Source organism: Erinaceus europaeus, chromosome 9 (genome assembly GCF_950295315.1).
Source record: "Erinaceus europaeus chromosome 9, mEriEur2.1, whole genome shotgun sequence".
Lineage (NCBI taxonomy): Eukaryota > Metazoa > Chordata > Mammalia > Eulipotyphla > Erinaceidae > Erinaceus > Erinaceus europaeus.
Window position 1 is genome coordinate 119,136,746 of NC_080170.1, and position 23,549 is coordinate 119,160,294.

Sequence of the window (23,549 nt, forward strand, 5' to 3'; positions counted from 1 at the left end):
CCATAACTTCTTTAGCCAGTCATCTGTGGATGGGCATTTAGGCCGCTTCCACCCTTTGGCTACTATGAATAATGCAGCTGTGAACATAGGGATGTATATGCTCCTTTGAATTAGTGTTTTAATGTTCTTTGGATAAATGCCTAAGAGTAGTATTGCTGATAATTCAGGTTTGAGCACAGCCTTCCTTGACAGCACTAAAGGAAGCTTTGAGGCTGTGGTCTCTCTCTCCATCCCTCTCTCTCTCTCTCTCTCAAAATGAATTAGTTAGTTTAAATAACTTAAATATTTATTAAGTTGTCTGGGTCTAGCTAACTAATAATAGATACACCTGTGCCACAGTATGTATTAGTAAGTGTTAGGTCTGGAGTATTAAGAAAGTGAAAGGCCAGGTGGTGGCACACCTGGTTAAGTGCACACATTGCAGTGCTCAAGGACTCAGGTTCAAGCCTCTGGTCCCCACCTGCAGGGCGAAAGCTTCACTAGTGGTGGAACAGGGCTACAGACATCTGTTTTCATTTCTATCTCCTCCACTCCTCCCTATTTCTCTGTCTCTAGCCAATAATAAAGAAATAAATAAAAACATTTTTTAAAAAGAGTTTCCAGTATTAAGGAAATGAAAAATCAGTGAGACTCTCAGGATGCCATGAACTGAGAAAGTAAAGACCTCTGCTCTGTATTTTTTAAAATATTTATTCCCTTTTGTTACCCTTGTTGTTCTTTTTATTGTTGTAGTTATTATTGTTGTCATCATTGTTGGATAGGACAGAGAGAAATGGAGAGAGGAGGGGAGATGGGGAAAGAAAGACAGACACCTGCAGACCTGTTTCATTGCTTGTGAAGCAACTCTCCTGCAGGTGGGGAGCTGGGACCTTGAACCTGGATCCTTAGGCTGGTCCTTGTGCTTAGTGCCACCTGTGCTTAACCCGCTGCGCTACCGCCCGACTCCCCTCTGTTCTGTATTTGAAACACCTTTCAACAGACTTTGTTCGTTTCCTGAAGGTAATTTAAAGCTTTCTCTCAGGGATGATCATTTCACATTTATTCCATGCACCCATGTTCCTAGCTTACTAGTCACAATGACCAAAACACTTAGAAGCAATTCAAACGCCCACAATAGGTGAATCGGGCTGAGTAGTGGCGCACCTGGTTGAGTGCACGTTACAGTGCACAAGGACCCAAGTTCAAGCCCCCAGTTCTCACCTGTAGGGGGAAAGTTTCAGAAGTGGTGAAGCAGGGCTGCAGGGGTCTCTCTGTCTCTCTCCCTATCACCCCCTTCCCTCTTTGATTTCTGGCTGTCTGTATCCAATAAATAAAGATAATAATTAAAAAATTTAAAAAACAGGTGAATCACTATAGCAAATGTGTTTTATACAATCTAGGGAATATTATTAAACCTTCAAAAGGGGGCAATTTCTTCCATTCTTTCTTCATCTTCTTCTCCTTCTCCTTCTCCTTCTCCTTCTCCTTCTCCTTCTCCTTCTCCTTCTCCTTCTTCTCCTTCTCCTTCTCCTTCTTCTCCTTCTCCTTCTTCTCCTTCTCCTCCTCCTCCTCCTCCTCCTTCTTCTTCCCCCCTTCTTCTCCTTCTTCTTCTGCATCCAGAGTTATTGCTGGGGCTCAGTACCTACACTACAAAACCACTGCTCCTGGAGGTCATTTTTTTCCATTTTTGTTTCCCTTGTTGTTGTTATTATTGTTACTGATATTGCTGTTGGATAGGACAGAGAGAAATGGAGAGAGGAGGAGAAGACAGAGAGGGGAGAAAAAGACACCTGCAGACCTGTTTCACCACTTTTGAAGCAACCTCCCTGCAGACAGGGAGCGAGGTCCTGAACCTGGATCCTTACATGGGTCAATGTACTTAGTATTATGTGTGCTTAACAGAATGCACCACCACTCAGCCCCCCAAGAGACATTGGCAGCCCTGCTTCACTACTTGTGAAGCTTTCTCCTGCAAATAGGGAGTGGGGACTTGAACCTGGCTCCTTGCACATGTCAACAGGTGCACTTAACCAGGTGTACCGCAGCCCAGCCCCCTACATCTAGTTTATGCAGGCTGTGGGTTTGCAGAACTGAAACGGTCTTTAGAGTCCCTAGTTTTCATTTGGCTGAGGTGACCAAACACCTGCATGGGTGCTGTGTCTTTCGAAGCAGAGTCAACATCACGGTGTCCATGACTGTGGATGAGGGGTTCTTGCAAATACTGGTTCCAGTCCCAGAAGCGTCTTGGCAGGGGTCCCTTTCCCTTGGCTTCCACATACTCTCTCTCCTCTGCACTCCCAGCTTCCTCAAAGAGCAGACTCTTTGCTACTGGTGCAGATCTTTTGTGCCAGAGCTATAAACAAACCACCACTTGCTGCTTTCTAAAAATAAGCCTTTCTTGTTCTGGACAATATTTAGCCTCTCTCTTCTGAGTTAAAAAATTGTCCCTCCCTCCCCTCCTTTTTTTTTGATCTGAGAGTTACACATTTCTAAGATTTCAGGCTGGGAAGATAGCATAATGGTTATTCAAAAAAAAAGAAAAGAGACTTTCTTGGGAATCGGGCTGTAGTGCAGCGGGCTAAACTCATGTGGCACAAAGTGCAAGGACAGGCGGAAGGATCCCGGTTCGAGCCCCTGGGCTCCCCACCTGCAGGGGAGTCGCTTCACAGGCGGTGAAGCAGGTCTGCAGGTGTCTATCTTTCTCTCCCCCTCAGTCTTCCCCTCCTCTCTCCATTTCTCTCTGTCCTATCCAACGACAGCAACAACAACAATAATAATAACCACAACAATGATGGAATTGTCCTATCCAACAATCATGACATCAACAACAATAACTACAATAATAAAAGAAAAAAAAGGGGTTCGGGCGGTAGTGCAGCAGGTTAAGCACATGTGGCACAAAGCGCAAGGACCAGCGTAAGGATCCAGGTTCGAGCCCCCGGCTCCCCACCTGTAGGGAAGTCGCTTCACAAGCAGTGAAGCAGGTCTGCAGGTGTCTATCTTTCTCTCCCCCTCTGTCTTCCCCGCCTCTCTCTATTTCTCTCTGTCCTATCCAACAATGAACGACATCAACAACAACAATAATAACCACAACAAGGCTACAACAACAAGGGCAACAAAAGGGGGAAAAATGGCTTCCAGGAACAGTGAGTGGATTCATGGTACAGGCACTGAGCCCCAGCAATAACCCTGGAGGCAAAAAAAAAAAAAAAAAAAGACTTTCTTGCCCCAGGTCCCAAAGGTCCCAGGTTCAATCCCCAGCTCCACCATAAGCTAGAACTGGGAAGTACTCTGGTGAGGGAAAAAAAACAAAAGGTAAGATTTCAGAGGTATATTTATTTTCATACTTAACAAGTATAAGTCACCATACCTACCACCAAAGCTCTATGTCCTTCCCACTATAGTTCTCATAAACTCCAGGACATAGTTTAGTCTCTTTCTCTCTCTCTTCTTTATTAATGTACTTGTTCTTTTATTATTGTTGTTATTATTATTATTTTATCAGAGCACTACTCAGCTCTGGCCTACGTTGGTAGCCTCAGGCATGAGAGTCTCTTGCATAACCATCATGCTATCTACCCCTGTCCCATTTCTTTCTTAATTTAATAGAGACACTGAGGCACACAGAGAGAAGCTTCCAGCAATGTGGCAAGGGCTGGGCTTAAACCTGGGTCACACACATGCCAAGTAGCACACTATGGAAGTGAGCTGTCTCACTGGTCTTACTTTTTTCTGTGAGTTCTTTTGCTGTAGTCATTTAGATTCCCCGTGTATCGGAACCACCAGATAGTGTCCTTCACCTCTTTTCTTACTTCACTTGCCATAGTCACTTCCAGTTTGGTGCACTTTGCTCTAATGATATAAGCTCATCTTTGTTTGTTTGTTTTGGTCAGAGATTCCATTGACTCTGTATCTTATAACTTCTTTATCTGGTCATCTGTCATTGGGCATGTAGGCTGCTTCCAGATTTTGGCTATTCTGATTAGAGCAGTTGGGAACATAAGAGTACATACATCCTTTTGAACTCGTGCTTCTGTGTGAAAAGTCCTTTTAAAATATTTTATTCACAAGGACCGGCTAAGGATCCCGGCTTGAGCCCCCCGGCTCCCCACCTGCAGGGGAGTCGCTTTACAGGCAATGAAGCAGGTCTGCAGGTGTCCATCTTTCTCTCCCCCTCTCTGTCTTCCCCTCCTCTCTCCATTTCTCTCTGTCCTATCCAACAACAATGACATCAATAACAACAATAATAACTACAACAATAAAACAAGGGCAACAAAAGGGAATAAATAAATATTTTACAAAAAATATTTTACTAATTTTATTGGGCAGAGACAGAGGAATCAAGAGGGAAGGAAGGGATAGAGATAGAGAGACACACACAGACCTGCTTCACTGCTCATGAAGCTTACCCCCGCAGGTGAGAACCAGGGGCTTAAACCTGAGTGCTTGAACTATGCAATATGTGTGCTCTTCTTCTTCCTCCTCCTACTTTTTGGGAGAGAGAGAGAGAGGGAGAGAGAGACAGACAGGGATCTTGAGATCTCAGCACCAAAGCTTCCTTCAGTACAGCAGGAGGTTTGGGCTCAAACTTGGGTTGTGCAGTCGGCAAAGTGGCTAACTATTTAAGTGGGCTATTTCAAAAGCCCCAAAAGGTTTTTTGTCTGTCCGTTTGTTTGTTTTGAGGTTGACAAATGATCTCGGATTGGTGCCAGCCCTTCTTGGCTGAAAGGGGACAGTTTTAATTGGTGGCCCAGCTGAGGGCACAGGTTCAGGGGGCAGGTTGAGTGCAGAGCACCACGGCGGCTCTGTGCTGAGCGAAAGATCTTGAGGGACCGGGATAAGGGCAATAGGAATAGAACTTAGAGCTGGAAGGAAGGGACAGGGCTGTTTCCAATGGGGAGTTGGGGTGGGGGTGGAGGAATGAAGTTAAGATGTGAAATGAGCAGAATGAATATTCCTGGGTCCGAGCCCAAGAAAGACGGAGACAGTTCAACACTGTCACCAAGCAAAAGAAAGCACTTCATCCAACCCAGACCGAGGGGCTCCATCTTGTCACAGGTGATTGGTAAGAGTCTGTGTCCTCACTCCTACCTCACAAAGCCCGATGGTGTCGACTTCTGGCCTTTCTGCTCAGTTCCCCACCCCCAGCCCACCCCCATTGCCCTGGTGGGTCTCAAGAGCTTCCGCTCACTTAATGTGCTTTTGCTTTGTTTTGCCTCCAGGGTTATCAGTGTCTGCACTATAAATCCACTGCTCCTGGTGGCCATTTTTTCCATTTTGTTGTTGTTGTTATTGCTGCTGCTGCTGTTGTTGTTGTTGGATAGGACAGAGAGAAATGGAGAGAGGAGAGGAAGACAGAGAGGGGAGAGAAAGACAGACACCTGCAGACCTGCTTCATCGCTTGTGAAGCGACTCCCCTGCAGGTGGGAAGCCGGGGGCTCAAACTGGGATCCTTATGCCGGTCCTAGCGTTTTTTGTGCCATGTGCCCTTAACCCACTGCACTACTGCTTGGCCCCCTACTATGTGCTTTAATTTATTTATTACTGGATAGAGAGAGAAAAATCAAGAGGGCAAGGGAAGACAGGGAGAGAAACAGATACATGCAGCACAGCTTCACTGCTGGTGAAGCACCCCCCCAAGTGGGGATGGGGACTTGAACCTGGGTCCTTGCACATGGTAACCAGGTGTGTCACCCCTCCGCCCCTCCCCCCACTTTATTTTTATTTATGCGTGATCAATAGTAGCTGACAAAAGTGAAAGATGCCAGTTGTAAATCTATACATTTCCACATCAAGGGGCTGGGTGATTGCATACCTGGTTGGGCACACGTGTTGCAATGCACAAGGACCAGGGTTCGAGGCCCTGGTCCCCACCTGCAAGGGAAAAGCTTTATGAATGGTAAAGCAGTGTTGCAGGAGTCTCTCAGTCTTTCTTCCTACTCTATCACCCACTTCCCTCTCGATTTCTGGCTGTCTCTATTCACAGTAAAAAAAAAAATTATAGTTGCACATCATACCCACCACCAAAGTTTGTGGCCCCCACCCTCCCAGCTCCCCACTTCCCTAACGCTAACCAGAGTTCTCACAAAGTTTTGGAAACTGCTTTCTTTCTTCCTTCCTTCCTTTCTTTCTTTCTTTCTTTCTTTCTTTCTTTCTTTCTTTCTTTTTTGCCTCCAGGGTTATTGCTGGGGCTCAGTGCCTGCACCATGAATCCACTGCTCTTGGAGGCCATTTCCCCCCCCCCTTTTGTTGCCCTTGTTGTTATAGCCTTGTTGTGGTTATTGTTTTTGTTGATGTCGTTTGTTGTTGGATAAGACAGAGAAATGGAGACAGGAGGGGAAGACAGAGAGTGGGAGAGAAAGACATTTGCAGACCTGCTTCACTACCTGTGAAGCGACTCCCCTGCAGGTGGGGAGCCGGGGGCTCCTGCCGGGATCCTTAAGCCCCAAGTGCGCTTAATCCATTGAGCTACCCCCTGGAAACTGCTTTCTCTCCTCCCTCTCCTCCTTTCTTCATTCCTCTTCCTCCTCCTTCTTCCTCTTCTCTTTCTTCTCCTTCTCCTCCTCTCCTTCTTCTCTCTCTCTCTCTCTCTCTCTCTCTCTCTGTCTCTCCCCCAACATTACAGTTCACTGAGAGCTTAGGATGGTGAAGACCCTGTTTCCTTTGATCTCTGGGCTCCCCCCCCCCCAAGCCGGCAGTCACCTGGGGTCTCATTAGGGACATTTTCTCTCGCTTGCCCTGGGGACCCGGGGCACCTGAGCAGAGCCCCCACATGCTTGGCCTGGATCTCCCCCACGCCCCCATCCAGGGAACTCCAGGGAGCTCGAGGGTGCCACTGCGCGTAACCAGAGCTCCCCACTCAGCCCCTCAAGATGCTCGGGCCGGTTCAAAGCCAAGCCAAGCCAAGCCGGGTCGTGGGTGCGCCCAGCCTGGGGACCCTACACCCCTCCTTCCGCGGCCGCCCACGCACAGCGGGGTGGGGGTAGGTTCAGTCTCCCCTTCTGCGAAATGAGGGCCCGGCGCGCTGGGCGATGCGCTCACAGCAGGGATTTGGGGTTCAGTTGCACGGTCCTCCCAGGACCCCACTTTTCCGTCCCCCCACCACCCCCCCCCCCGTCTGGGCCCGCCTCCGGGCACCCGGGAGGGACGCTGGAAAGTGCGTCACGGGCACCGGGAGGCTGGCACCCTGCCGGCGCGGGCGGGGCGCAGAGGTGCGGCCGGGCTCCGGGGGTGTGGGGGGCGCCGGCTAGTCCGAGCCGCACTTTCTGTTCTGGGGCGGAGAGGGGGGACCCCGTTTCTTCCCTCGCTGCGCCCCGCCCCAGGTCTCCGCCCCCCTCGCGGACTGGGGGCCGGGCCGGGCACCGGGGCGGTGGCTGGGGGCTCAGGACTCACCCCGCCATGTGACGCCGCCCGGCCGCCGCGCCGCGCACCATGCTCCCGGGGGGCCCCCGGCGCCCGCCGCCCGCGCCCCAGCCCGCGCCCCAGCACCCCGGCCTGCGCCGCCCCGGAGACGCGCCCCGGCAGCTGCTGCGCCTCTTCTACTGCGCGGTGCTGGTCTGCTCCCGGGAGATCGCGGCGCTCACCGACTTCTCCGGTAAGGCGCGATCTTCCCCAGGTGCGTCGGGGCGCGCAGGTGAGCCCCCGGGCTGGGGGACGCCGCCTAAAGCGGCTGAGAGCGGGTGTGTTTGAGTGTGGGGGGGAGTTGGGGCGCGCTCCTGCCTGATCAGTGTCCACCCGGGTGTGAACCCTCGGCTTCTGAGTGGCTGCTGTGGGGACATAAGAGGGGGGGGACCCCTCAGTGCCCCTAAGATAGGAAGGGCGGGTAGCACATTATTATTACTATTATTATTATTATTATTATCATTATTATTATGAGTTCTCGCTTCTCTCTGCACCCCATTGGTCAGTTTTCCAGCACCGGCCACCCAGTTCTGGGGGGATGCATGTGTCCCCCTCCCCTGACCCTGGGAGGGACACTTGATTTGTCACCCAGCTGCTCCCCCTGGGGTCCCTGTAAGGAACCCAGCCCAGGGCACAGTGTGGGCGCAGGGGCAGGGCAGCCCGCGGGCGCCGCAGGACTGGCGGAGGGGTGGGGGGAGGCTTCCGCTTGGACCACTGACAGGAGCCACTTGGATGTGACTTTTACCGCCGCCGAAGGTACCAGTGACCCACCAACCCGCATCCCAGTCTCTTCAATTAGTCCACAGATCAATAATCAGTCTCCCTCCCTCCCTCCCACTCTACCATGAAATTTTTCTTTTGGGGGATCTAGACCAACATCCCTCTCTCCCATTGAAAACAGATCGAAAAATAAAATAATAATAAAAAAAATCTGGGTTGCAGGTGCACCATTGCCAAGTGAAATAAATTTCTGGATTGTCATGGCTCAAAGAACCCGTCCCTATCTCCTGTCCCCTTTCTCTTTTCCCTTTTCCCCTTTCCCTGTCCCCATCCCCCTGTCCCCTTTCCCCTGTCCCCTTTCCCTGTCCCCTTTCCCTTTCCCTTTTCCCCTGTCCCTTGTCCCCTGTCCCCCTTCCTCTTCATAGGACACAGAAGGAAACATCAGAGCCCCTCTCAGCTCTGGTTTGTGGTGGTGCTAGGGACTGAACCTGGGATGTCAGAACCTCAGGCATAAGAGTCCTTTGGGGGGGCAGCCATAGCAGAGCAGGTTAAGTGCACATGGCATGAAGCACAAGGATGGGGCATAAGGATGTCGGTTTGAACCCCTGACTTCCCATCTGCAGGTGGGTTGCCTCACAAGTGGTGAAGCAGGTCTGCAGGTGTCAATCTTTCTCTCCCCCCTCTCTGTCTCCCCCTCCTCTCTCTCCCTCTCTCTCTCTCTCTCTCTCTCTCTCTCTCTCTCGCTGTCCTATCCAACAACAACAACAGCAATAACAACAACAACAATAATAACAACAAGGGCAACAAAATGGGGAAAATGGCCTCCAGGAGCAGAGGATTTGTAGTGTAGGCACTGAACTTCAGTGATAACCCCGTAGGCAAAAAAAAGAGTATTTATTTTTAGAAAACATACTTTATTTTATTTTAATGAGAGAGAGTTACAGAGAGAAAGACATACACAGAGGCCAGAGTCCTGCTCAGATCTGGTTTATAATGGTGCTGGGGATTGAACCTGGGACCTCAAAGCCTCAGGTATGAAAGTCTTTGGCAGAACTATTATACTGTCTCCCCAGCCCTAGTAGAATCATCCTTAGATTCATGTCATCTTTTATTTACTTTCACCAGAACATTGTTTATCTCTGGCTTCAGATGTTTCTCGATTTGTACCTGGAGCCTCAGAGATGAGAGACATTTGCATAAAGAAAACATTATTTCTCTGCCCAAAGATAACTCACTCAATTTCTCATACTTTGTTGATTATTTTTATTTGCATCCCTAGCCCATCTTTTTATAATGTACCTGCTGGGACTCACAAATATGCCCACCTCCCCTCCCCTCCTCTCCACTCAATGCCAGTCCAGCCCAGCAAGCCACTCCGAACCCCACTCCCCCACCTCCACCCCCTTCCTCCCTCCAGTGATCTGCCAAAATCCAAGCTTTGCCCAGTCCCTGCAGCTCCAAGGGCTTTTGCAACCTAATCCTGGTAAACTGAGTCACGGCCCAGCCCCATGTGCCAAGGCACCAGGCTGAGAACCCTGACGACCAGGGGCCAGTGGGCTTGCGGGTTCACTGACAGAGACTCATTGTTAGCCCAGAGTCTCTGGGTCAGAGGTGCTTGGCTTTGAATATTTAATATCCAGGCAGAGTTTCTACCTGGCAGGGGGAGCCAAGCTCTGCTTCTTTGGCAAACAAACTGCGGTCCTTAAAATCAGAGCGCTGTGCTATAATTGCTTTGCAAGTACTATTGACTTTTGTTGTTGCTGTTGTTGTTGTTGTGGGGGGTGGGGATAGAACTTTGGGGGATGCTATCAAAGTTCTGTGTTTGCTGGTGGAAGCTGTGGTGAGCAGTGCTGGGTTCAGACGCTTCCTGGATCTCGGATCTTGCTAAGGAGTAAACTGAGAGCCGGCAAGCGTGTGTGTGTGTGTGTGTGTGTGTGTGTGTGTGTGTGTGTGTGTGTGTGTGTGTGTGTGTGTGTGTATGTGTGTCAGAGACCATTGAACAAATACTGCTTTAGGTCAGATCATGGTATTATCATTGGATTGTTTCTCCTGGGTAACAGCTAACTTTTGAGTGAAGCCTTTTGTAATATGTGTAGCTAGTTTCTATAGATTTGGAATTGGCTGTAGAGACACCACTACAGAGGTTGAGCCATCACCATCAGGGAGGGAGGCTGCATCCTGGAGGAAGTAGCTACTTTGACACATAGTCTTTTCAAGAACTTTAAGAAAATGCATTGTCCCTCTGTTAGTCTGTGGGAACCTGCCGCCCAGTATTAAAACTCCCACAGCCAACAGTAGGGGGTGATATTGCTGGATTATCCAGGGTCAGTGCCCCGGTTTGTCTCCTCACCCCAGTTCCCCTCTGATCTGTTCTGCCTGCTCCCTTTAGAGGTTGTAAGACCAGAGAAAAGTATTCTTGGAGCCTTTTGGGGAAGGAGAAAAGCAAAAAATCAGCCCTCTTCAAACTCCAGGCCGGCTCCAGTGGAATTCTGCATTCACTACTCAGGCAGCAGCAGGGCAAAGTCTTGTCAAGTTGATTACTTGATTTGAAACTTAACAAACCTTCCCTGCACCCAAGCATCATGTGATACAGAGCGTGGGGGGTGGGTGGTGGTGGGGGAAGGGGGAGTCCTGATCTCCAAAGAGGTGTCTTAATTGAAGCAGTGGATTCCAATCCAGGGCCATCTCCCTTCCCCCACCCACTCAGTGTCCCCAGATCCTGGGGACTTTGGTCCTGCCCCCCCCCTTTTTTTTTTTTAGGAACTCTGAGGGATGTGGAAGCCACTGGTTTGTACAGAACCATTGGGCCCTCCTGCAGAGCCTTACAGGAGCCAAGAGCCAAAGACTTAACAGTTACCTAGTTGCTTACTTTCCTAAACAAGTAGGCAACATTAAAAACGAAACCAGGGGCCAGCACAGGTGGGAGAGCATGGACAACTGGGGTCCCCTTTCCACCCTGTGAAGCAGGGAGTAGAGGAATGTCAGGGTTCCCAGCCAGGGTCCCCCAGCAGGCTGGTGCAGCCTTTTGGAAAGTTGCTGAAACCTTTTCTTCTTTGCATCTCTTCTCTTGAGCCTCTTCCAGGGTTATTGATTTTTTTTTTTTTCTCTCCCCTTGGGAATTCCAGTATGAGCTCTCTCAGCAAGCCAGAGGCTGCATGGAACTTTCCTCCTCCCCTTCCCTGTGCTAATAACCTCCTGGGACCCTGGGGACCTAGGACAATGGCTCCCCCAAAAGTGCCTTCTCTCTTTTCCCTGAAGACACTGAGATGGGGCCAGAGTGAGATGGAAAGCTGTACTTCTAAGGCTGGGGAGATAGTATCATGGTTATGCAAACAAACCCACAAGCCTGAGACTCCAAGGTCCCAGGTTCAGTCCCCCGGCACCATCATAAGTCAAGCTAAGCAGTGCTCTGGTGAAATAAAGAAAGAAAAAAAAAATAAAGAAAAAAAGAAAGGAGAGAGAGTTCAACAACAAGACAACAAATGACCCTATCCAAAAATGGGGGGAGGACATGGACAGAATCTTCACCACAGAAGAGATCCAGAAGGCCGAGAAACACATGAGAAAATGCTCCAAGTCTCTGATTGTCAGAGAAATGCAAATAAAGACATCAATAAGATACCACTTCACTCCTGTGAGAATGTCATACATCAGAAAAGGTAACAGTAGCAAATGCTGGAGAGGGTGTGGGGTCAAAGGAACCCTCCTGCACTGCTGGTGGGAATGTCAATTGGTCCAACCTCTGTGGAGAACAGTCTGGAGAACTCTCAGAAGGCTAGAAATGGACCTACCCTATGACCCTGCAATTCCTCTCCTGGGGATATATCCTTAGGAGCCCAACATATCCATCCAAAAAGATCTGTGTACACATATGTTCTTGGCAGCACAATTTGTAATAGCCAAAAGCTGGAAGCAACCCAGGTGTCCAACAACAGATGAGTGGCTGAGCAAGTTGTGGTCTATATACACAATGGAATACTACTCAGCTGTAAAAAATGGTGACTTCACCATTTTCAGCCGATCTTGGATGGACCTTGAAAAAATCATGTTGTGTGAAATAAGTCAGAAACAGAAGGATGAATATGGGATGATCTCACTCTCAGGCAGAAGTTGAAAAACAAGATCAGAAAAGAAAACACAAATAGAACCTGAACTGGAATTGGCGTATCACACCAAAGTAAAAGACTCTGGGGTGGGGAGAATACAGGTCTAAGAAGGATTCAGAGAACCTTGTGGGGGTTGTATTGTTATATGGGAAACTAGGGAATGTTATGCATGTACAAACTATTGTACTTACTGTAGAATGTAAAACATTAATTCCCCCCAATAAAATAAATAAATAAATAAGTAAATATATCAAACAAAAAAAAAAAAGAAAGGAGAGAGAGGGAAGAATCTGGAACAAAAACTGAGAGATCTGGTGAACCAAGTTCAGAAACATTCTGGGTCACTTGACCCCTTTTAAAATTGTTATTAACTCGTAAATGAGAGAGCAAACAAGACTATTACTCTGGTATACAAAATGCCAGGGATCAAACTTAGGACCGCTTGCTCTTAGATCCAATGTTCTAGCTACTGTACCACCTCTCGGGTTGCAAAACATCACCCTTTTAAGGTCGGGCAAAATGTAGAGTTTCTTTTGCTCTCTGTGGCTAAACCCCAGATTGGCTCTCTTCCTTCACCCCGTGCCTGACAATCTGCCTTGTTCTTTGAACAAAGATGATGGTGATATTAAGCTTCTGCTTGGTTTTGGTTTGCTATAAATCAATTTAGACCCCACAAGCCAAATCTTCAGCTGGGAAAAAAACAAAACAAAACTCAGAGCTCCCGGGAAGAGAGTGAATGAATGCCAGACTCACCCAGATATCACACCTCATAGAGCACACACATTACAGTGCACAGGGACTCAGGTTCAAGCCCTTGGTCCCCACATGCAGTGGGAAAACTTCCTGGTGTGAGACGGAAGGAAAACAAACTTGGTGTCTGCAGTAGGTGGCCAGCTGCTGTGGGAGAGGACCAGTGGTGGGGCGGGGGAGCACACAAGCGGCTGAGACATCTCCATGGCAAAGGACTGTCCTTGCTGAGCGCCTTCCCAGCTGTCTTCCCAGAGAGTGACCCCATTATTGATGTCCCTGGTCTCCGAGGTGCTCAACTGGGGAAGGGCCGCTGAGCAGCCTGCTCCGGGAAGGGAGAGAAAAGAAGAGAGGAGGGGAACTCTGATCCCTGAGCACAGCACAATCCAGTTATGCTCATAGCAACCCCGGGAGCTGAGGACTGCACATGAGGCCCCACAGGCGACCTGTCTTGGACAGGATCCTAGGTGACTGTCTTGTGTGGGTGCTGAGTGGGGGGGGCAAGGAAGAGAAACAAAAAGAGGCCCCTAGTTTGTTGATGCTTCTAGATAGTCCATTGGGTGGCCACTGCTGTTCCAGTTGCCCACGGTGTAGACTGCTGTCCTTTCTTCCATCTCCTTCCTTCCTTCCTTCCTTCCTTCCTTCCTTCCTTCCTTCCTTCCTTCCTTCCTTCTTCCATCCTTCCTTCCTTCCTTCCATCACCGTCAGTAAATGCAAAGTGGGTGCTGGCTTGTAGATACAATGAAAATAAGAGGAAAAAGCCTTCCAGTAAAATGATAGAAAAAATAAAATTAAATAATCCACCAGGAGTGGTGGAATCATGGAATCATGGGACCCCACTGATAATCTTGGTGTCAGAGAGAGAGGAGAAAGAAGAGAAAGAGTTGAAGCGGGAGTCGGGCGGTAGCGCAACAGGTTTAGCGCAGGTGGCGCAAAGCGCAGGGACCGGCATAAAGATCCCAGTTCGAGCTCTCGGCTCCCCACCTGCAGGGGAGTCGCTTCCCAGGCGGTGAAGCAGGTCTGCAGGTGTCTCTCTTTCACTCTCCCTCTCTGTCTTCCCTTCCTCCTTCCATTTCTCTCTGTCCTATCCAACAATGACAACAACAACAAGAATAACTCCAACAAGAATGAAAAACAAGGGCAACGAAAGGGAAAATAAATACATAAATATAAAAAAAATCTAAAAAACAAAGAGTTGAAGCTGACTGGCCTTCTCAGCCATCCTGGTCACTCCGTGCCTGTACGAATCTTGAACGCAGGCACCACACCGGAGGGAATGTGCATTGGAAGAACCCCTGACTCCTGTCTTGCTGTCTTGCCCTCTGCTTTCCCCACCCCCTCACTCCCACAACTGCTAATAAAATCTAGAGCCAGAATTTGAGCCCAGGACTGATCTGGTTTCAAAAATTTGTACACCTAGGGCTCAAGCTTCCATTCCCTACCTTCAGGGGGAAGCTTCATGCTGGGAGAAGCAGTGCTGCAGGTGTCTCCTTCTCTCTGTCCGTCTCCCTCTCTATCTCTTTCTGTATTACCCTCTATCAAAGAGAAGAGAAATAAGAAGGAGCTGGTGGGCTAGGTGGCGGCACACCGGGTTAAGCACAAAAAGTACAAAGCACAAGGGCCCATGCAAGAATCCTGGTTGGAGCCCCCAGCTCCCCACCTGCTGGGGGGTGACTTCACAAGCTGTGATGCAGGTTTGCAGGTATCTTTCTTTTCTTTTTCTTTCTTTCTTTTTTTCTTCCTTTCTCTCTTTCTTTCTTTCTTTCTCTCTCTTTTTTTTTTTTTTTTTTAACCAGAGCACTGTTTAGCTCTGGCTTATGGCGGTGCGGGGGATTGAACCTGGGACTTTGGAGCCTCAGGCATGAGAGTCTGTTTGCATAACCATTATGCTGTCTCTCCTCTGCCCTGCAGGTGTCTTTCTTTCTCTCTCCTTCCCGCTTTATCTCCCCCACCCCTCTCAATTTCTCACTGTCCCATTCAATACAAAATGGAAAAAAAAAATGTCTTCCAGGAGCAGTGGATTCATAGTGCAGGCACTGAGCCCCAGCCATAATCCTGCAAGGAAAAAAAGTAGGGAGGCTGGGTGGTGGCATACCTGGTTGGGTGCACATGTTATAATGCTCAAGGACCTGGGTTCGAGCCCCTGGTCCCCACCAGCAGGGGAAAAGCTTTGTGAGTGGTGAAACAGGGCTGCAGGCATCTCTCTCTTTTTCTCTCCCTCTTTATCTCCCCCTTCACTCTTGATTTCTGGCTATCTCTAGCCAATAAATAAAGATAAAACAACTAAAATTTATTTATAAAGTGGAAATATTGACAAGACTACAGGATAAGAGGGGTACAGGTACATTTGCACACAATGCCCAACCCCTAGAGCTCCGTATCCCATCCCCTCCCCTGATAGCTTTCCTGTTCTTTATCCCTCTGGGAGTATGGACCCAGGGTCATTATGGGATGCAGAAGGTGGAAGGTCTGGCTTCTGTCATTGCTTCCCTGCTGAACATGGGCGTTGGCAGGTGGATCTATACTCCCAGCCTGCCTCTCTCTTTCCCTAGTGGGGCAGGGGTCTGGGGAGGTGGGGCTCCAGGACACATGGTGGGGTCCTCTGCCCAAGGAAGTCGGGTTGGCATCATGGTAGCATCTGAAACCTGGTAGCCGAGATTCCCAGGTTGAAAGCAGCTTCCTTGCAGAGCTCACACCAGGCGTTTTCTCCAAGCTGCCATTTTGGCCCCACCCCCCCCCTTTTTTTTTTTTTTGGCCTCCAGGGTTATCACTAGGACTCAGTACCTGCACTAGGAATCCACTGCTCCTGGAGGCTATTTTTTTCCCCCTTTTGTTGCCTTTGTTGTTTATTGTTGCTGTTGTAGTTATTATTGTTGTTGTTACTGCTGTCATTGTTGCTGGATAGGACAGAGAGAAATTGAAAGAGGAAGGGAAGACAGGGAGGGGGAGAGAAAGGTAGACACCTACAGACCTGCTTCACCGTGAAGCGACTCCCCTGCAGGTGGGGAGCTGAGGGTTCAAACCAGGATCCTTACACAGGTCCTTGCGCTTCACACCACGTGCGCTTAACCTGCCGTGCCATCGCCCTGTCCCCAATACAATTTTTCTTTAATCTTAAAAAGATAGAAGAGAAGAACAACATATATCCCCCCCCCACACACACACACAGTTGTCACTTGAACTAAGTAATGATCCAACAGTTGGGGCAAGGCTACTCAGTTTACGTCTATTCAGTCGCTGAATTCATCAGTTTTAAGAATAGTTTTATTAGTGACTCAATGGTTTGCAAGCTGATAAGATCACAAGGTGACGGTTCCAGGTCCACTTGATTTTACACTTATTTGCTTATTACCAGTGCTCTGCTCAGCTCCGGCTGATGGTGCTGCTGGGGATTGAGCCTGGGTCCTCAGGGCTTCAGGCATGAAAATTTGTTTGCATAACCACTGTGCTGCTTCCCCACTGTATTCAGTTACTTTAACAAGTATTGTTTAGGGCTGGTCAGATGGCTAATCCAGACAGCTGCCTATTTTCCCAGGTTCCAAGTCTCGGGCCTCAGGGGACTGGGAGCAGCTCCACGCCTGTGACAACTCGTGCTCTCTCTGTCTCTGTCTCTGCCTCTCCCTTTGTAACTGAAGAAGAAAAGTCAGCCTGGAATAGTGCAGCCCCGGCGATGACAGAAAAGTTCTCATTCAATCATCTGTTTTCGTCAGTTTCATTAAATCTGTGGTTTTCACGGATTCTAAGAGTTTGGCTGTTTTGCCAGTGTGCTTGCTTTTCCTCGCACACAAGAGTGAACCCCTTTGCTAGTTCTCTCACGTCCTGACTTACTTCAGTCGGCACAATCATCGCGCATTCCACTCATTTGTCCTCAGAGGCCTAATACCCTGTCTCTTTTTTGCAGCATAGTAGTATTCCACAGAATTAGTCATACCATTGTCTCTCTCTCTCTCTCTAGCTATCTGGTATTTATTTATTTATTTATTTATTTATTTATTTATTGCCTCTAGAATTATCACTGGGGCTTGGTGCCTACACTACACATCCACTGCTCCTGGAGGTCATCTTTTTTCTTTTATTCTTTTTCTTTTTCTTTTTTTTTTTAATTTTTTATATATATTTAAACTTTAAAAAATATTTATTTATTTATTTTCCCTTTTGTTGCCCTTGTTGCTTTATTGTTGTAGTTATTATTGTTGTTGTTATTGATGTCGTCGTTAGATAGGACAGAGAAAAATGGAGAGAAGAGGGGAAGACAGAGAAGGGGAGAGAAAGATAGACACCTGCAGACCTGCTTCAACATTTGCGAAGCAACTCCCCTGCAGGTGGGGAGCTGGGGGCTCAAACCGGGATCCTTCTGCTGGTCCTTGCACTTTGTGCCACATGTGCTTAACTCGCTGTGCTACCGCCCGACTCCCGAGGCCATCTTTTTTCCATTGTTGTTGTTGCTACTGTTGTTGTTGTTATTGCTGCTGTTGGATAGGACAGAGAGAAATGGAGAGAGGAGGGGAAGACAGAGAAGGGGAGAGAAAGACAGACACCTGCAGACCTGCTTCACTGCCTGTGAAGTGACCCCCCTGCAGGTGGGGAGTCAGTGGCTTGAACCAGGATCCTTACACGGGTTCTCGCACTTCATACTATGTGCACTTCACTTGGTGCACTTCCACCTGCCCCCCTATCCTGTCGTTATTTTAATGAGACTGGCATGTTTTTATTGAAAATTTTTTTATTATCTTTTCTAAAAATTTTTTTTTATTTATTTGCTGGATAGAGACAGTCAGAAGTTGAGAGGGAAGGGGGTGATAGAGAGGGAGAGAGATAAGAGAGACACCTGCAGCCCTGCTTTACCACTTGTGAAGTTTTCCCCCTGCAGGTCGGGACGGGGTGGGGGGGCTCGAACCTGGGTCCCTGCACACTGTAATGTGCGCTCAACCAGGTGCGCCACCACCTGGCCCCATATTATCTTTATTTATTGGGGGAGATAGAGAGGAAGAGAGACACCTGCAGCCCTGCTTCACCACTTGTAAAGCATTTCCAGATCCTTGCACACTATGACGTGTGAGCTCAACCAGGGGCCACTGCCCGGCCCGAGACTAGGATGTTTTGCATCTCTCTGCAAGGACGTGACTTCGTGGAACACATGGCCATAAACTCGCCCAGATTTTAGCCCACACTTGCAGCATCTCAGCTAAAGTCCTGGCTCAGCAGAGCTGCTTTACTTGACTCCCATCTGCCGAAGTGAGAGCAGTTACTGAGCTAGGATTCCATTACTGTGTCACCGGCAAAAGCCCTCTGTGCTGGACACTGCTTGAAGAACTTCAGGTTTGTTTGTTCAAGTAATCCTGACCGCCCCATGAATGAGAATCAGTCATGATATGTTGAAGAAACCCAGGCAAAGAGAGGGAAAGTAACTGGGGGCGGGGGGGGGGGGCTTTGGACCCAGAGAGTTTCTCTGACACTGACCTAAGTGGCACGTGGCTGAAAGCAGTACCAGGGCTGTAATGTCTACCTCGAGTCTGCCGGGACCCAAGCTTTGCTGCTACTCACAGTCATTGCCCCATCCCCATGCTGGGTGGAGACAGCACCCGGATGACTGAGTACAGGATAAGAACCGCACCCTGTCTCTGGAAACGAGGTAGAACTGGTGTTCTGAGATTATTATTATTTTTTTATTTTTTAAAAATATTGGGAGTCGGGCTGTAGCACAGCGGGTTAAGCACAGGTGGCGCAAAGCACAAGGACCGGCATAAGGATCTCAGTTCGAGCCCCCGGCTCCCCACCTGCAAGGGAGTCGCTTCACAGGCGGTGAAGCAGGTCTGCAGGTGTTTATCTTTCTCTTCCCCTCTCTGTCTTCCTCTCCTCTCTCCATTTCTCTCTGTCTTATCCAACAACAACGACATCAATAACAACAATAACTACAACAATAAAAAAAAAAGGTTAACAAAATGGAATAAATATTGGATAGGACAGAGAGAAATGGAGAGGGGAGGGGGATATAGAGAGGGAGAGAAAGAGAGAGACACCTGCAACCCTGCTTCACTGCTCCTGAAGTATCATATCCCCCAACCCCTGCAGGGAGGTAGCAGGAGCTTGAACACAGGTTGTTTTTGTTTGTTTGTTTTGTTTTTGCCAGAGTTATTCCTAGGGCTCTGTGCTGACATTATGAACTCACCACTCTTGGTGGCCATTTTTTTCCCTTTAAAACAAAAATTTGTTTGATAATACAGAGAAACTTGAGAGAGGAGAGAGAGATCAAGAGAGATAGGAAAAGATGGATACCTGCAGACCTGCTTCACCACTTGTGAAGTGTCTCCGCTGCAGGTGGGGAGTGGGGGCTTGAACATGGGTCTTCGTGTGGGTCTCTGTGCAAAGTACTATGTGCACTTAACTGGGTGTGCCACTGCACAGCCCCACAAAGGAACCAAATCTATCTTCTAGATAGTCATTGAAAATGGGTGTGGGGGGCAGGCGGTGGCACAGCTGGTTAATCGCTCATGTGTGCAAGGACCCAGGTTCAAACCACTGGTTCCCACCTGCAGGGGGAAAGCTTCACAAATGGTGAAGCAGGGCTGCAGGTGTCTCTCTGTCTCTCTCCCTCTCTATCTCCCCCTCCCCTCTCAATATATCTCTTTATCTCTCCAATAATAAATACATAAAAATATACATAAGCTTTAAAAAAAAAAAGATGAGTGTGTTTGTGTGTGGGGGAAGATTGGTAGATTAGCTGTAGCTGAAGAGAGAAATTGTGAACTGGAAAGTAAAACTGAAGAAATAATCCAGAATGCAGCAAAAGAGTGAAATTCATGGGGGAAAGGTTTATCATCCATGGAGGTTTAGTGTTCTGGAACGAGAATAGGGAAGAGGGAGTCAGGCGATGGCACACCTGGTTAAGTGCACTTTGTACTTAGCACACTTAGTACTAAGTGCAAGGACCTGCGCCAGGATCCGGGTTCAGCTCCCGCTCCCAACCTGTAGGGAGGACACTTCACGAGCTGTGAAGCAGGTCTGCAGGCGGCTGTCTTTCTCCCTCTCTGTCTCCCCCTGCTCTCTCAATTTCTCTCTGTCCTACCCAACAAAATGGAAAAGTGGCTGCCAGGAGCAGTGGATTGGCAGTGCTGGCAGCAAGCCCCAGCGATAACCCTGGAGGGAAAAGAAAGACAGAGAATAAGGAAGATGAGATAGTGTTACCTTAGACCCAGTTTTAAAATAATTGGTGAAAGATTCAGATTCAAGCAAGATAAATAGAAATAAATCCCCACCTTTCCTGTGGAAACCGTAAAATGCTAAAATCCAAAGGAACACCGAGTCTAGGAGGAAAGAAAAGACAGATGACTAAGTAGTGTCATTTCAAACGCACTTTGCCTGCAGTTCGCCACGCCCTTGACCTGAGCGAGCTGTTCTCTAAGACACCAAAGACAGAGATTTTTTTTTTTTTTTAAATCCATTTGAGCTCTTCCTATGATTTATGCTTTCCATTCCGAGCTTACCCAAGACTCCTTCCAGGGAGTCATCAGTTTTATGGTGATTACGCAACCAGGGTTTTGTATGCAAGGACAGGAACTGTTCCGAAGCCTTTCAGGGACTGGCTCTTAGGGGCTGGGCGGTGGCACCTCTGGGTGAGTCCACACATCACATGACCACGTACAAAGAACCTGGTTCGAGTTCCTGTTCCCCATCTGCAGGGGTGGGGGTGCATCCTAAGTGCTGAAGCAGGGCTGCAGGTGTCTGTCACTCTCTCTGTTTTCCCCACCTCTCAATTTTTCTCTGTCCTATCAAATAAAGTAGAAAAAAAAAAAAAAAAGGTAAACTCAGCTACCTTGATTTCAGCATGATTACACAGCTACTCTAAAGTGTCCGACACACCTTGAGAAAGCTTCTTCGCTTGTAGTTACATGGACACACCGGTAATAGAGCCGTGGCATCTCTGGCAAGTTGCCTTCTTCAAACGGAGCCCGAGCTACCGTGCTTAGAGCTGAGGGCTTGAAGGTGTGCCTACGGATTCCCAGGCTGTACCTCTCCATGCCTACATTTCTGGATGCCCGGATCCCCAGATCCCCGGATCCCTGCCTCCCTCCCTCACTGAAACTGGATTTCTCCTACATTTCCAAGTTGGGGAAGAAAGTGGTGCTTGAGTTCCCTTTCAAGCCGATTGCCAGATTTGACACACACAAGGATCCAGGCCACACGACGATTCAAAAACTCTGCTCACTGCATCTGAAATGGGATGTTTGCAAACTGTCTGCTTTCACGGCTGCCTCGGATGGCCCCTGAATACAAATCACCTCATTTGGGGGTTGGAGGACCAGGGAGGAAGAAACCCAGAAATGATCCCAACAAATATTATCTGGCACAATTGTGTAATCCCATTTCAAGTCTTGTCAACATTCCTTTGATGCTTACTAATGAATCCTATCACCCTCCTCCCCACCCCACCGCTGAGCCCCCCACCCCACCGGGATAATCTCGAGAAAAATATCCCGTTTTGTCTGCTGGGGCCGGTGTGATGTCTACCCCAGACAGTGCTCAGAGTAGAGTTTCACCGTGCCATTCTGTCCTGCCTTGCTCTCTCGACTTGGAAATCTTTTCCACTCTTTTCATGTTCAGGGACTTTTTTGGTGTTCTCAAGCTTTGAGAAATCATAAATCCTCATCCTGTGCTCAGGAATGGGGGTCCCCGAGTCCTCCCTTCCCTCCTCTGTCTGTTCCACACAAGACCGGTAGAAATGAGAACTTCTGCTCCTATCTGGAAGGTCAATTTGTACGGCTTTTGAGGGATCAGCAGCGCACATACTGTTTAATAGTCTCCTTCCCAGTAATGATAATAATAATAACACAGAACCAAGCTCAGCCTCACACACCCTTTTTTGTGAACTTCATAAATATTTTTGTTTGTTTGTTTTTTTGTTTGTTTTTCCTTTCTTTTCCCCAGAGCACTGCTCAACTTTGGTTTATGGAGGTGCTGGGGATTGAACCTGGGAGATAAGAGCCTTAGGCACGAGAAGATTTGCATAACCATTAAACTGTCTCCTCAGCCCCCTTGTAGGATCAACAGTCTTTCACCTCTTCCCCTGGTTCTCCCAAGCCTGAAACGCTGAGCCAGCCTTCTAGAAGCCAAATGTCCCAGGCACAGAGAGGGTTCAGAGTCTCAACCCCACCCACAGCCTAAGGAGCAGGAGAGTCTTCAGCTGCGGGACCTTCTGTGTGGAACTGGCCCCACAGAGTAGATCTTAGGGCCCTCCCTATCATGTCTCTTAATTTTATGTATGTATGTATTCTTAAAATATTTATTCCCTTTTGTTGCCTTTGTTTTATTGTTGTAGTTGTTGTTATTGATGTCATCGTTGTTGGATAGGACAGAGAGAAATGGAGAGAGGAGGGGAAGACAGAGGAGGAGTGAAAGACAGACACCTGCAGACCTGCTTCACTGCTTGTGAAGCGACTCCCCTGCAGGTGGGGAGCCGGAGCCTTGAACCGGGATCCTTACGCTGGTCCTTGCACTTTGCGCCACCTGCGCTTAACCTGCTGCACTACCACCCGACTCCCTCCTTCCCTCTCTCTGTCTCTCTCTCTGTCTCTCTCTCTCTCTCTCCTTATTTAAGGGCAGGAAAGATAATGTAGTGGCTATGCCTGAGGCACCAGAGGTTCCTGGCTCAACCCCCAGCGCCACTATCAACCAGAGCTAAAGGACTTGTTGAAGTATTTTATCAGAATGACAAGGTCAGAGCACCATTCCACTGGAATCCTGGACTTGCAAGTCCTACACGCTACCTTCTATCTCCTGTGCCACCTCTTTGAACATTTACTTTTTTTCTTCTTAAATCTAGGTGTTTGGGGATTTATTTCTTTCCAGGATTATTTCAAAAGTACTATGGTACTTTTTTTGAAAACCAGCTCTTTGGGGACAAAAGTTTTTTTTTTTTTTTAAGGTCATCAATAATCACATCATCACAAATCCCACATCATCTCTATGACAGATAGCTTTTCAAATGATTTTACTTTATTTTGAGAAAGATATAAGAGCCCTGCTCGGCTCTGTCTGATGTTGGTGCTGGGGATTGAACCTGGAGCCTCAGAGTCTCATGCAGGAAAGTGTTATGCAGAACTACTATGCTTTCTCCCTAGGTCCCTCCAGTAGATTTTTTTTTTTTTTCCTCCAGGGTTATCTCTGGGACTTGGTGCCTGCACTGCAAATCCACTGCTCCTGGTGGCCATCTTTATTTCCATTGTTGTTGCTGCTATTATTGTTAAATCGGACAGGGAGAAACTGAGAGAGGAGGGGAAGACAGAGATGGGGAGAGAAAGATAGAAGCCTACAGACCTGCTTCACTGCTTGCAAAGCGACCCCCTGTAGGAGGGGAGCTGGGGACTCAAACCGGGATCCTTACGCTAGTCCTTGCGCTGTGCACTACATGCGCTTAACCCGGTACGCTACCTCCCACCCCCTCCTCCCTTTTTTTTTAAATGTGTTACTGGCCATTCAACCCAGGGCCTGAAGTATATACTCCACCACTGAGATCTTTCCTGCGCGGGGGAGATAGAGATGGGAAGAGAAAGACAGGCACCTGCAGACCTGCTTCACCACTCGTGAAACTTCCCTCCT

The 23,549-nt window shown here is 48.4% G+C and overlaps 1 protein-coding gene across 7 annotated transcripts in view; it reads left to right on the forward strand.

The window, feature by feature from the left end:
- The first annotated feature begins 7,158 nt into the window (after nt 1–7,158).
- The window catches only part of EVA1C (eva-1 homolog C), a 102,701-nt gene continuing 86,310 nt past the window's right edge, over nt 7,159–23,549 (forward strand). For 2 of the 7 annotated variants that reach the window (XM_060198631.1, XM_060198632.1), the window contains exon 1: nt 7,159–7,612. In XM_060198631.1, coding sequence (XP_060054614.1) covers nt 7,411–7,612 — 202 coding nt within the window. In that variant the 5' untranslated portion in view covers nt 7,159–7,410. The remainder of the gene's footprint in view (nt 7,613–23,549) is intronic. The other 5 variants (XM_060198626.1, XM_060198627.1, XM_060198630.1 and 2 more) reach the window with 4 other exon arrangements.